The sequence below is a fragment of the Lottia gigantea genome (assembly GCF_000327385.1).
Source record: "Lottia gigantea unplaced genomic scaffold LOTGIsca_34, whole genome shotgun sequence".
Classification (NCBI taxonomy): domain Eukaryota; kingdom Metazoa; phylum Mollusca; class Gastropoda; family Lottiidae; genus Lottia; species Lottia gigantea.
In genome coordinates this window covers 758186-773502 of record NW_008709146.1, presented here as the reverse complement: position 1 = coordinate 773502, position 15317 = coordinate 758186, and the positions used below count along the sequence as shown (strand labels likewise).

Below are 15317 nucleotides of genomic sequence, written 5' to 3'. Positions count from 1 at the left end.
GACCACTATACTACCGAGGACACGACCGAAAGCTGTCAAATAAGCCAAGTCCACCCGCCGTTGAACAGACACTTGGTCGCGGCAAAAAGGGCGGTTGTGCAGAGGTTATTATGCTCGCCCCACACGCGAGAGGTCCGGGGTTCTACCCCTGGACGAACCATTCTCGTTTGTAGCCAATTTCGTGTTTCAGATCATGTTAAATATGAAGACGGGGTTCTGTAGTGTTGCGGTTATCGCGTCTGCTTTACACGCAGAAGCTGGCGAGTTCGAGCCTCGCCAGAACCTCTCGTCTTCTTTTCCCAGCCCCTCTCTTCCGTTCTGATAGACAAAAAGTGGATAAATTTGAGACTCTGCAACCGCATCGGTGGTCTAGTGGTAGAATACTCGCCTGCCACGCGGGTGACCCGGGTTCGATTCCCGGTCGATGCACAGATATCTTTTTTTCAAAGTTCACAATTCAATCCGAAATGGCAGACAGGTTTCTCACTGCAAACAACCGCTCGCCCTCACGTCTCCGATATGGTCTAGCGGTTAGGATTCCTGGCTTTCACCCAGGCGGCCCGGGTTCGACTCCCGGTATCGGAACACATGTTTTCCCCTCAGCATTAATTTTTCTCAAAATGATCACTACTTGCCAGCAAATCGACCAATTCCGCTCCGAACAACCCGCACTATCATTGCGAACTCTGTTCCCTGATTGCAAACTTTGTTCACCAACCCCACTGACACCGCCGTATTTAATTGGACAGTCTGCGGCCAGAATAATTACTAAGTCGAACGACCTTGGGAATCGGTATAATTTTTCTTTGGTTTATAATGGAGGTCACGGTCTGGGCCCCATCACGCGGTTCAAATTTACATTGATCTGCATGGATGCCCTGATAATGGATTATAAATATGGTCTATTTATAGTAACAATTGACGTATCGTTGTATACGGCATTGGCTAAGGGAAAATTCCTATGTAACTGTCAATCAACACTTTTTCCAGTTATACGTCAGTAGTGTATTACTTCAAATTTGAGGCAATCATTTTTTTTTTTTATGAAACATGTTGATCCTAACTTATAACTAATAAATTCATAATGCATTGTATTTATTTCTTTCTTGTCTATATTGTGTAGCATGCTTCCAAAATAATAATCAGTTTATGATGAAGTTACCCTATCATAAGATGTATTAAATCAAAACCCAAAACTTAAACTTGTAATACAAATGACATTTTCAGTTACAAAATTGTTGTTTAATTTCTTTTTAAAATTAAAATTAACAATACTTACATGAATGTTCATGAAATTATTAATTATGAATAGTACAAATATCAAAATACATGTACCGGTATCTCAAGAGTACATCAAGAAAACTAAACCTCCCAATGCATGGGATAGGATCTTCCATATGCATTTAGCACCAAAGTCACACTCATAAACATGCAATAGAGAAGAGGGGTGGTAGCCATCATTAACAGGGATGCAGAAGATGATTTCTAGTATTTATTTCCATAATCCTACAGCGACATTTAGGAGTAGAGATCACATATTTGTATAGGCATCAGGGACAATCTTGGGTTCCAATCTATTCCAATTCCAAGACTGACTTCAATGGAGCTTGATTATTGCCATTTTAACAGAATACAGAGAATGGCGAATATATATCGAATCTTTCTGAAATCAGTACCCACAGTTGTCGAACCAAAATTTGGAATGGTCCAAATGGAAAACAATATTTGTATCCAAAAGACTATAAACCTCTTTGTATCCCTTTAAGAGATAAACTTGAAATGTCCTTCTCAATAGAAGTATGTAATTCTTCATTCATTTGCATTTTATTAAGACAAATTTTTTGTAAACACAATTTCATGACAAAACTTTCAATTCTCATTTAGAACTTGATTTGACTAATATTTTAAAATTGTCATATTTGTATTGTAGTTCACTGTATCGTTTTTGAAGTTCGTTTTCCCGTTCCATTTGTCTCTGGACATCTTCAGTGAGGGATTCCAGTCGTTTAGGTATAGCACCAACTTCATGCTGACGTAGATTTTCGAATGTTTTTAACTCAACAAAAGTTTGCTCTAATTGTTCATAAGTATCTGTCACTTGTTTAATCAAACCTTGAGCCCGAGATTGGTAACCACCTAATAATATTTTCAACTTCTTTTCTAATTTAGCAGCATTTTTGGCATCCCTGGTCATGTGATTTCTGTTAGTTTCAAGACGTTTATCCAGAGATTCAATACGGTCTTTCTTGCTGGCTAAGTTAGCTCTTGTGTATCTATTTTGAGAGGGAAGGTAAAGAACTTGTGAATAACACTCATCCCACACTTGGGAAAAAACATCAATGGATAAATCTCCATGTCCCATACCATCCTTGACAAATTTCATTTCTTCTTGTAACATGTTGTCAGCCTCTTGCAGTTCCTTCTCAGTGAACTTTTGGTAGGGCTTGTTTTCTAAGTAAGCCTTGTGGTGAGCTAAACTTTGATTAGCTTTACCTTGAGTTTGTTTCTTGCTGTTGGGATTAACGCCAAGCTGTGATGGTGTGGGACTATAGACAGCATCAAAATGGAGCATTGTCAACATTTCTTTCTTAATCAGCTCTTCAGCTTTTTGCAGGTCAAGTAAGGCTGCGTCATTGGGTCCAACAACTCTCAAAACATTGCTGTTGACATCAGTTGGTCTGGGAAGATCTCTCTGTACAGATTGAGATCTTAATTTCAATTCTTTGAGCCTTTGTTGTTCTAATTCATACTGGCTCTTATCATCTAGGTCAGCCTGATCTTCCACCATTCCATTTGTGTCCATCATTTCAACATGGCCATCATGCTCATCTTCAGGTACAACTATTTCATAGTCATTCTTTGGAGTAGGTAATCCTGCCAAACCTTGGCGTAACTGACTTTTCATTTCATATTGCTGGAATTTGTCAACTAGAGCTGGATTCATGTCCTCTCCTTGATTGATATTGAGTTTGTCTCGTACTGGAGTTCTAATTGGGGTAATGCCATCAGCAGATATTTCAGAACCTCCTGGAGTTCTCGATGGTGTTGATAATATAGTATTTGGTGTCTGGGCTATTTGATGTCTAGGTGTAACCCCACTAAAGTCACTTTCATGGAGAGGAGTGTTTAGCCCTCCTTTTAGTGGTGTATCAACATTAGTGAGTGCCATAATATTCTGTGCTTCTTGCAAAATATTATCTTGTGTTGATGGTGTTCTTGCTGTTCTTAGACTGACAGATCCAGGTGTTGTACTGCTGTAATCTTGAAGTAAACCTCTAGATGCAGCATCTTCTGGTCCAGCCTCCAAAGCCTGCTGTCTAGCATATTCACTAGCTTGTCCAACTTTCACCACTTCTTCTAATTCCATATCAGATATTTGTGGGGTAGGTAACACCAATTTACTTCGTTTCTTAACAGGTTCTTGAAAATTTGTTTGACTGGCAATAGCTCCAGGTAAATCATTCTCTTTCCGTTTTTTCTGTTTCTTTTTGTCTTTTTGTCTCTCCCTATCTTCTTTGACACTTCTCAATTCACCATCTAAATTCTGTTGTCGTAATTTTTTATAATTAGGGTCTAATGGGTCATATGTCTCATTTGAAGTATCATGAAAACCTGGTGCTGGCTTCTTTTCAAATGGAATCTCTGTATTATAATCAACCCCTCTTTTCTTTCTTTTCTTTTGTCGACTTTCAATACCAGCAGCTCTTAATTCTCTTCTCTTTTGAAGAGCTGCTAATCTTCTTGCCTCCTCTAATTGCTTCTCTCTGGCCTTTCTTTTAGCTTTTTTACCCTGAGTGTTTGCCAATCTGGCTCGAGCCTCCGATAACATTTCCAATTCATCTTCATCCATATCAACTGGGTCTGGCCGTGCTGGTTTTGTTTCAGGATTGGGGTCAATTTCCCCTGGCTTAAGTTTTCTAGGATCGTCTTCATTGTCTTGATCACGGTTCTGGGCTTTATCAAGTAAATACTCATAATGTTCCAAACACTGGGCAGCTGTACGTCCAATAATTGGAGCAATGGTTCTCCATTGTGTTGGCATCAATTTGGCGAGATGAAGCAGTTTTTCTTCTTCTTCTCTGCTCCATTCTGTCTTTTTAATACTTGGATCGAGCCATTCATACCATCGTGCTTTGCACTGCTTTGATGATTTTCTGTGAAGTAGTGAAGCAATACGTGCCCACTGATTTTTGCCATATTTCATTACAGCAGCTTTCAAAATTTCATCTTCGGTGTTCCGCCAGACACCACCCTTGATCATTATTCGAGGCATCTTTGTTTTTTAAATGAATATTTATATGATTGAACCAAATCGGTATTATAATTTTCTAGGAAACGTTTTCACAACAAGCATTACTTCCTTTTAACTTCCGGTGAATATGCGCATTCGTAACAGTATAGGAATTTGTGTTAACGCGTACAATCCCTGTTAAACCTCGTCCTATTATTGTTTCTTGGTACAATTCAAAGATTGGATTTTCGTAGTGTATTCTGGGTTATTGAGTTTTGTTTATTTTAAAATGATATGATGAATTACATGATCAGAAAATTTCTACGTCTTTTCCTTTGAATCGTTATTTACTGTATTCGAACACGACATGTTTAGGGATACCTTCGGAATTATCAAGGAAGTGATCATGCACATGCTTTACTATTGATTTACAATTTAACTAAATGTTTTAAGTTTTTCCGGGGCTAAATAACCAAAATTTGATTCGGACACTATTGATTATATCTTAAATGCAGTGTATCCACTGATAGGTAATTAATTCAGTCCGGGTTCTAAGAACGAAACGAACTCGCCTCGTCTTATCTTCTAAAGCAGTCACGTGTGTTCCTGTCGGCTTTTGTTGCTAAAAAAAAGTGCACGAATTTGGTGTTTTTAAACAATATCGGATAATATTCATTTGCCTGTAAATTATAATTAACTTTTGGTGAGTATTTATTTTTTAAATAAAGTTTAAATTGATGAATGGACAAAAATGTACTTTTTATCCTTGTTCGACCATTTTTGCGTTTTTACCGGTTGATTGATTGGTACCAATCCCTCTTGTTATTTTATAGCCATAGGCAAAGGCCATGTTTCGCTTGCGCCAGGCATGTAGTGATTCCCACCCCCCTTTACAGGTTCCACCCAGTGGTTTCCACCTCGTTTTAATCCTAGTGGGTTCCTCCTCTAACTAACTAACCTGTTAATCTTTGTTTATCAATTATTGTGCCAATTTCTTCTGGTGATGGATGAACAATTTGAATAGTAATGAATCAGTAGGATATTGGAATAAATTGATTATATATTCTAATCAAAGATTAAGATATCTATTAGTAAGCATATAACATGTAGGATTAGGGTTGCTCCATTCAAATTTGACTTGTATAGATCTGATTTATTTTCAAATTGCAATAGTTTTGTTAATATTAGATCAAGACAGCCTGCCATTACTTGTGAATGTGATATATGTGAAAATGGTGTCATAGAAAATGTAATACAGATAAATGTCAAAAGCAATTATCGAAAAAGGCATGTATTTGATTTCTATTAATGGATTTTATCACTAATGGGAATTGAACAAAACAGGTTCCACTTTGTTTAAAGAGAAAAGCACAAGACACTTTGGAGGTGGCTATCTATTCATACATTATTTAATGGCAAGAGAAATTAGTAAATATACACACAAAACACCTAAAACAACAAGCAATAGAGGGTTTGATTAATGACAATCAATGATAATGGCAACTGGTGAATCAATAAGGTTGATGACAATATGTATGATTGAAATTGATTATGGCAATGGAATGATTAAAAAAAGCTGCTGGTAAAAATATATACTGCTCAGAACAGAAAGGGATTGGGTTGATACTCAAGGTCAATTGGCGGAAGAGACTAGCTTTGATAGAAGACACAACATCTACTAAAATGCAATATCTACTGTGCAACTGTTGAAAGGGACTAGCATCACCTATTCCGGAATATATAAATGAATTAACCTTATCAACAAGACAGACAACTGTTATATTCCCCAATTTTCAAACCTTTGTTCATTTTTGTATAAGCTTTTATTTTTGTTACTTCAGCATAGCAGTCTAATTAAAATTAGACCAAACTTTCTTTTATTTTTAATATAGCCACTTCAGTTATGCATCAAAATCACTGGATTAACAGGTAATTTTACATAGTAAAAATTCCGTTCCCAGTAAAAATCGTGCGGATATCAGTTTCTGGATTATCAGCAACCGGATAGATGCAACTCCACTGTGATAGCCTTTCTTAGACACCATGAACATAAAATTTTGAACCAATCTGGCCTGTGCATGTATGAAATATAAAATAATCAAACCTTTCGTTAAAGGTTAAACAATTGATTTATCTATTAGAATTTTCACCTTGACTGAAAGACATAAATATTGATTTATACTTTAATGCCTGAGGAAACTAATGAAGATCTTCCATTATCATTTTTATCCAGTTCAATATTTGAGCCATAGTCATTATATTATGTATAATGTGTAATGCTGGTTCAAGTTCTATTATACACACTGAATATACTATGAAGTCATGTACCTTTTATTGAAATGAAAATGTATAGAGATTTTATTCAAAGCTTTGGAAAGGTAATACTTATCTTATATTCTATAAATTTATGTCATGATCTTGAATTGAATTAGACTGTGTGTTTAGGGTGGTTTGACAAGGGACTTTTATGTGTAAAGATTTTGACAAGATTAATTAAATGTAAAGATTTTGACATGATTAATTAAATGTAAAGATTTTGATAGATTTAAATGTGTTTTGAATAGGGTTCCAGTTTATTTGATTTTTGTGTATTGGGAGACCAAATCTTATATCAGAGGAAAGGTAAAACTTGCGCTTAGTGGTCTTAGTAGATGGTTAATTCTAGAGTAAAAATATTTATGTGTACATATTACCTGTTTATATGTTGTCATGTTTCATGTCATCTATCCTCTCATACTAAATGTTGACACACCAATGTCATCAAAGTTGCAATGGTAGCTGTTGAATGAAGATGAAGCCTTGGCCCTATCAGTATTTTAGGCAATCTGTAAGGCTCGTAAGAAAAGACAAGCCAAGATTGAGCTTTGGATATGCCCCTGGAAGGAAGCATGAATATGGGGGCCTTCAGATTGGGCTGGCTTAAATTTGTATTTATGAAATCATAGTCACAAATAGGGGATAAGCCCAACTTCTGCACTAATTGCAACTTGCAAAGCCATGATATAGACTAAATGGGCAATTTCCAACTAGATCACAGATAATATAAACTACTAACAAATATCACATACTTACTGGTATATAAATATTAAGCTAATTTACAATTCCATTAGTGTATACGAGGAATATATTTCAACTTACTTTGAATACAAGTCATGAAGTTTAATACTTAAATACTATACTGTGTATTAGATATTTTTTGCCATGCAGTTTTAGTCACATAATAGAAAAGTACAAAATAAAATACAGAATTTGATCTTTCAATGAATAACCGAAAACACAACATTTTTTCTTTTGGCCTAGAAATATATCTAAATAAAGAAAAAATATGAGCAGGGGATACTTTTTGTGAATAAGGGCAACAGAACAACTTTAAGTGAGTCAGCAAATATTTTGTATTAATATTTATGACCAATTCATTTTATTCTGTACACGATATAGTATTATTGCTCTTGATATTGCGTAACTAAAAGTTTTATTTGATACGTACGGTTCTGTTCGAATGTATAGAAACTACATTAAAAATTTTGAAAAGGTAAACTTTTACTTTCTAACTTTTGATATATTGTAAACTTAAATTGTGGGCAACCATGTCTTTCCGTAATCTAGATCTGTCAACATCAGAAATCAGAAGATAGATACCAGCATGACCTTTACAGAGATGAAGTTGTGAGCCAATCACATGCATACTTAAACCTGTGATTATTAATATGCACATGAGGTATTATTATATATAAAATATTCTAGTTAATAGAAATGATTTCTACTGCAGCAACAAGTGGTTATAATGTTAAACAGTGTTTTTTAATAGTTGATTAATATATATAATTCACATATATCTGTGTGTGTCAAAGGTGGCTTATATAAGGTCTTTCTCAAAATTGTATAAAATTTAATTTAGATATTCTAAATTTATCACAAATTCTATGCAGCATTTCGGTTTCAGGACTAATTATATCTGAACACATTTATTCTATCAGAGGAAAAAAATCGCAGGAAATTATAAAAGTTTAAAAGTCATTTCAGAGTCCAAGATTGTATGTATGTTGTTTATAGTGCCAAGATGTTATTATGGGTCAAGATTTGTGATTTTAAACAAATTTATACAAAATTGACAGAAAGTTGATTTGGTGTAGAAATTGACCATTTTCAAATGTTTGTCTTGATCTTGCATGTAGTGAGACTAATTATGGATAGTAGTATATATATATATATATATATATATATATATATATATATATATATACGATAGTATATATCACAGTAAGATACATGTTTATAATGATATATAAAGGATATCTTATCAGGACCTAAATAATCCTTCAATTTATACCACGTGTATGAAAGCAGGATGTATCACCTTGTTCAGGACATGTGATGTTTAAAACTGTATTAGACAGCTGTGGTTAGTGTGGTAGCTAATAATAGGATTAAACATCAAACTGTCATTTTTAGTTTTAGTTAGTTACTTCAACAGTGTTCAACAGGTAAGGTTGTTGCAATACAGTTATTTTTCTACTTGTTTTATATCGATTTTTGTTCTACTGTAAATTATATTAATTGATTGTTAATTAGATCAAATAAGAACTTTGTCTGATAAAAAGAATATTGAAAGTGCAATAGTTGAAATAAGTAAACACATCACTTTTTTTCCATAAAAATTGGGATTGTCATAGACTGGGTGTCGCCAATCATACCAGGATGCAAGGGTCACATTACGATACATATCGCGATGTTGGTTAATGGAATAAAAGATAACATTTGTCTTCAATTTGTCTTCGCGATGTTGGTTAATGGAATAAAAGATAACATTTGTCTTCAAAGTTTCAATTTGTGATTCCATCCACGAACTTATAAAAATTCTGACTTTTTATGGAATGAAAGGAATTGTCTAGTATCGATACACGACCTTTCGATACAATATACTTAGATTCATTGATATAACATGCCAACACTAGATTGTCATATAACTTTGTGCACATTTTGTTGTTTATTTGTTTTCTCGCACTATCTGAATTTCTTAATTAACAAATATTGTATTGTGTTTGAAACTCAATAAAGAGAAAAAATCATAACAGCATTATTTTATGTCATATAATTGTTAATTTGATATTAAATTCAATCAATCAAATTGTATGTGGAATAAAATTATATATATCGTTGACAATAAGACTGGAAATATTAATATTGGTTTTTATTGTCAGAATTATTATAGACCTATACAAGGAAGTATATGATGAGTTTGATAAGCTTTGTGAATTTTAAAAAATAAAACCACTAAGGCAAGAATTTAATATTAGTTACTAAGTTCAATGACAGTTACATTATATTCTCCAATTACATTCAATAACTCTGTATTTCCACAAAGAAAATTGTTTGTTGTTAGGGACAGTACAGGCTGTACATACATGTTGAAGATCAAAAAGAACAAAAAGGAGGTTTGTGATGCTGTTCTTTGCACACTACAGTTAGATCAATTGGGTGCGGAAAAGAGGATGTAAAACTCCATAACTTCATGTTATTATCTCAATACGAATTATTTATATATTTAACCCTTTTTTTTTCCAGTTTAATATGTCTGTGGGAAATTTAAAATTAACAAAACCAGCACCAGAATTCACTGCCCAGGCTGTTGTTGATGGAGACTTTAAAGAAATCAAGTTAACAGATTATAAAGGGAAATATGTGGTCTTCTTTTTCTATCCCTTAGATTTGTAAGTATTGATTGTATTCCACAATTAAGCCTAAAATTTGAGATATCCCAGTCTCTTGCTCGCTAAGGTCAAAGGTCCAGGGTTCAAACCTGGCATAGGTCGAGATAATAATTTATATATATTTACAAGCTTTAAAGTAATAGAATTCTACTGTGGGCAAGAAATGGATTATTTTGAAAGCTTCAACTAGACAGCTTAGACAGGGAAATTTATTTTGAAGCTCAAAACTTTTTAATTGCAGTACTTTTTAATTGATTTTATAATGTTAAAAACTCAGAAATAAATTCAACTGTTCATGATTTATGATATAGCAACATTGTTAATTATTTTAATTTCCTAATTGATTAGAACTTTTTTTTTTACTTCAATTTATATACTTATTCTTTTCAAATTTCTTGTGTCTTTAAGGAATACTAACTCTTAATTGAACATAAAACTTAACCAATAAGAGTAGATATTCATCAGTGATACCTTTTGAAAAAAAAATCTCACTAAAAATAAATTGCCTTTCTGTAAATTTGCATTACATTCTAATGATAGAGTGAAAATTGTTTACAGAAAGATTAAGTCTTTTTGTGACAAAAAGTGGAAAAATTCTAAAAATGTTTAATTACGACTTTTAACCTAAACTAAGTAATGATTATGTGATATTTACAGTGTTTGAACAATATTTACTCTCTTTATTTGTTTAGCATCATAACTTCAATATACACAAGCTTGTAAATGGCAAAGGATGAAGATTTTAGCAGAAATGTGTTAACTTTTTTTCTTAAAATATTTTACTTAATTTAGATCAATGAATCAAAATAATTGTTCATCCTTTTAAGGTGAATCACATGAAAAGACTTCACTAAACAAAATATTGATAAAGGTGTATGGGTCTCATGAAATAAAATCTACAATATTCTATCAATTCTTATTGCCTGTGAAGTTTAACGATAAAACAGGGCTGTTGATTTGGCTCTATTTTTCGAACATGACCAGTAGGGCAGCTCTAATGTCCAATGATCAATGTCCTCACTGGTGGACATCAGGAATAGGTTAAAAAATGTCTGATTGACAAAAACGCAAACAGCCCTGGGATATATCTATATATAGTCTAATTATGTACTGTCCTAGCTCATTCTCAGTAATGTGTCAATTGAATGATATCAAATGCAATTAGAGTGAAATATATATGTTGTTTTTTTATGACTGGTCCTGACTGTTATAGTTAATAACATGTTCATGTGACGTTATATTATGATATCAATAATAGCTGCTCATTAGAATGTCTTCTGCCTGTACATTTCTCTTATGCTCCATATTTACCAGATTTTACTTCCAAAAATAATAGTTAAGTAAATAACGGGGGATTAAGTTCTTTGTTGAGCAAATGAATATTTTAACAAATATACTGTATTGGTGGAGAACATTACTGAACAGATGATCCTGTTTTTATTTTCAGTACATTTGTATGCCCAACTGAAATTATCGCATTTAGTGACAGAGTAGAAGAGTTTAGAAATATTAATTGTGAAGTATTGGCATGTTCAACTGATAGTGTTTATTCACATTTAGCTTGGTAAGTGGCTAAAGAAATTCATTTATATTTTCTTTGAACAATTTGCAAATAAAGATAGAAAAGATCCTTTACTGTTAACTGACAAATATCTTTCTAATATGTCATTACTTCACCATTTTAGGAGGTTGATTTGGGTCTTGAATACCTGTAAATAGTCTTCCAAAGTACTAGAAATGTACAAAAATCACATAATTCATTTAAAAATACTTCAAACTTAGAATTTTACATTCTATTTCTATCTTTTCTATATATTACGAGTCATCATTTTAACATTCAATCGCAGATAATTCTGAACATGGATTTGAAGGGTCAAACTTCGTCGCTGAGCTGTGAACACTTTTGCTGATTAGCTTAGCTAAAAAAAATCCAGTTTCTGTGATTAGGGTACTATTGGTCAAAAAAAGGGCACATCTGTCCCTTTAAGAATTCCAAGATTCCAAATTTATTCTGAATATGATTGTTACAGGGTGAATACACCAAGAAAACAGGGTGGTCTAGGGCAGATGAAAATACCACTTTTAGCCGATAAAACATTTGATATATCTAGAAATTATGGTTGTTTGAAAGAAGATGATGGTGTAGCATTTAGGTAAGCCGTTTTATTAAGGTAAAGCCTAACAGGTAGACTTTGATAAAAAAGGTAAAAAGCATATGATTATTTGACTAAAGGATTCATTAAATGCCTCTGAGAATTATCAAATTAATCCTCATGTTTATTTGACCTCCAATATATTGAATTGAGCACATGAACATAATAAACATATTGTAGGCTTTAATTAAATTGCAACTTTGAATAATCAATTTTGAATTAAAAATTTAAATTTTGGGACATTGTAGAGCACTATATATTATTGATGATAAAGGCAATCTAAGACAAGTAACAATTAATGATTTGCCCGTCGGAAGATCTGTAGATGAAACTTTAAGATTAGTACAAGCTTTCCAATTCACAGACAAACATGGTGAAGGTAAGATATATTTATATTTTGAAATAAAATAAAAAAGTTTGTGTTTTAACATACTCTAAATAACACACATACAAAATTTTGTTTCTACATGTATTAGTTGTAGTGTTTGTTAAATTGTGTCAGTTAAAAAGAAAAGAAAAAGAAAGAAACAACTACAAGGATAACAACTTAGATTCACAATTAATTTCTATCAGCTGGTCCAAACCTCTTGGCATTGATCTTTCCCTAATTATCTGTACCCATTTACAGCTGGGTCAACTGGAATGATGAGTGAAGATGACATATTCAAGCTCATTGAACTTGCACATGATGATCTGATCAGACCCCGCGGCCGCCATTTGCTCGACTTAACCAAGCAAATGGCGTCATGTAAAGAACAAACGCTTTAGTGCTATTAAACCTCACTAAGATATTAAATTATTATAAAAAAAAATTGTGCCAACAATTGAATATCTTTAATGTCTATTTCAGTCTGTCCTGCTGGTTGGAAGCCTGGAAGTGACACCATGAAACCTGATCCAAAGGGAAGCCAATCTTACTTCTCCAAAAACAAATAGATTACTTGTATCTCAGACAATCTTGTCAACCATCCAAACTATTTAATTATCCACATTTTTATTAGCTTCAGGTCCCTATCCAATTGGTAACTGTTTATTTTTGGTTAACCTTCAGGATTTTGTTGAGAAATACAACGAAGGAAATACTTTTTTTATTTGAATGAAAATATGTTCTGAGAAAGATTTGTCCTTGTAGCTTGAATTGATGTCATTTTATTGTTGCAAGATTTGTTATGTTAAAGATACAGTTGAAGGTAGTTTTAAGTTTTAGTAGATTATTCCAAACCATTCCAGATTGAAACTTATAGAATTTAGGGAGAATCAGCAAAATATTACAAGCAATAGTAAGATTTGTGGAAAGTTTTACGAAAAAGATGTAAATTAGTTATCTTTTGAAATCTTGTGTTTATAGTGTTTCAAATGTTTTACACTTGGTTATTGGAAAAGTATTTGTGCACACGTGGTCAAAATCAAAATATGTTTTTTCTCTTAGTGAATAATACTACACAGAACTTCAAAATTATTTATGAAAAATAAAGATGTTATCACTTTTGACTGAAAGTTTTTGAAATGCGGCATATCAACCCCATATATTCTTTTTGTCCAGAAATATTGTTGGAACTCATGATTGCCTTTTGTATTGAAAATGCTATAGAATGTTGAAAAATTGATTTGTGAATCTAACATGAAGATCAGGTTTAAATTTTGGTGCTTTTCAAATATTAATCCCCATGAGTTTAACCCTATTATATTGCATTTTTAAAATGCTAAATGAAAACCAAGTTAAGGGCAATAAGTAAAAAAATAGTTCAATATATTTTCATTTTAAATGTGCATTTTATGTTTCATAAAAATCTGATGACAAATGTATTTTTCAATGGTTATATCTCACTAATTAATTTGAAGTAGTTTGACCAAAATAGAATCAAGAAAGAGCTCCTTTTACCAGCTGCATGCCGAAGTGGCATTTTTCCTTTCTCTGTATGCAAATATGTAGTGAACCAGTGCACCAAAGTCCCTGCTTATCAACAAATAACACAATTCATTTCACATGTTTACTAAATGAAGTGATGAAAACATAACAAAAATAAAAACACAGTCAATACAATTCATACTGCCAGAGCAAATCAAATAAAAACAAACAAAATAACAAAGAACTGCTGGCTTAAACAACAGGATTGATGTAAGTCTCCATAAATAGTAATGTAATAACTTTTAAGCACACACCTTACCTTAACTGTTTAGTTTCTTAATCTTCCGCTAAATAGAAAAATCACACATGATGTTAAAAATAATAACCATTTCATTAATTTATTTGGAAAGTTCAGTGTATGTCCCATTCAACTTAATCACAATCCTTAGTTAAAACCAGATCAGCCAAAAGAAAATCAACAATAAGCCGTTTTAGAACACACAAACACAATTTATAATTCTGCACCCTGTACTTACACTTAGGCCTAGCTATACATACAAATGAAATTTGAATCTACTGTGAACATCAAACATGATTAAATGAGTGATGAAGTCTATAATTTAAAAGCCTGAATGTTTCTGTAGATGATCCTTTAAACTCTTAACAAATCTGTAGAAAAGATCTTGAATTAAATTAAGTCATGCATAACTCGAAAGATTTAATATTTGATCTGTTGCTTCCTTTCGAACAGATTCAATTTTTTAGACTGCATATTCAGATCTATGCTTAAATTCAACAGAAATTGGAACATTCAAAATTCCAATAGAATATCAAGTAAAAAATTTAACATTTCCAATATGTGTAGAATTATTCTGACAAAACCAGAAATTAAACCAGATCTTTACAGTGTTTAAGAAAACTAAATGCCCAATGAATCATTTACAGTAAACACACAAAATTGCCTAATTAAACACACACAATGTAAACATCAATAATTATCTTAAGAATGTCACCTTAAGATAACACTTTGAATATATTCAACTTTATGCTCTTGGGTCAAAATTCCCTGGGGAACACTTTGAAGAAAAATTTTGTCATATCATGGATGGATTTTAATCTGATTGCATATATCTTGATATGCATGGTATATTTACACCTGATTCCATGTACATATACATCCTAAGTCTATTATGGAGTTATCAGAGATCCCAGACAATTGAAATGAATTAGATAAGGAATAATTTTGATTTTTTTCACCATGTTTTGAATTCTCAAAGATGAATGCTAAATATTTTCAATATTTATACAATTACAGTACCTTGAGTCCTTAAATAATTACATCATTTAAAATATATACCACATTTTACAATCAT

The 15317-nt window shown here is 32.5% G+C and overlaps 2 protein-coding genes across 2 annotated transcripts; one reads left to right on the top strand and one right to left on the bottom strand.

The window, feature by feature from the left end:
• Positions 1–1083: 1083 nt before the first annotated feature.
• Positions 1084–4353, bottom strand: LOTGIDRAFT_190497 (hypothetical protein). The gene has a single exon (XM_009058437.1). It carries the CDS (start codon positions 4271–4273, stop codon positions 1877–1879), a length of 2397 nt encoding a protein of 798 aa, XP_009056685.1. The 5' UTR covers positions 4274–4353; the 3' UTR covers positions 1084–1876.
• Positions 4354–4623: 270 nt separating this feature from the next.
• Positions 4624–13894, top strand: LOTGIDRAFT_150310 (hypothetical protein). Its single transcript, XM_009058436.1, has 6 exons — positions 4624–4934; positions 9797–9942; positions 11390–11506; positions 11973–12095; positions 12344–12474; positions 12946–13894. The coding sequence occupies exons 2-6, from the start codon at positions 9803–9805 to the stop codon at positions 13029–13031; spliced, it is 597 nt and encodes a 198-aa protein (XP_009056684.1). The 5' UTR covers positions 4624–4934; positions 9797–9802; the 3' UTR covers positions 13032–13894.
• The last annotated feature ends 1423 nt before the right edge of the window (positions 13895–15317 follow it).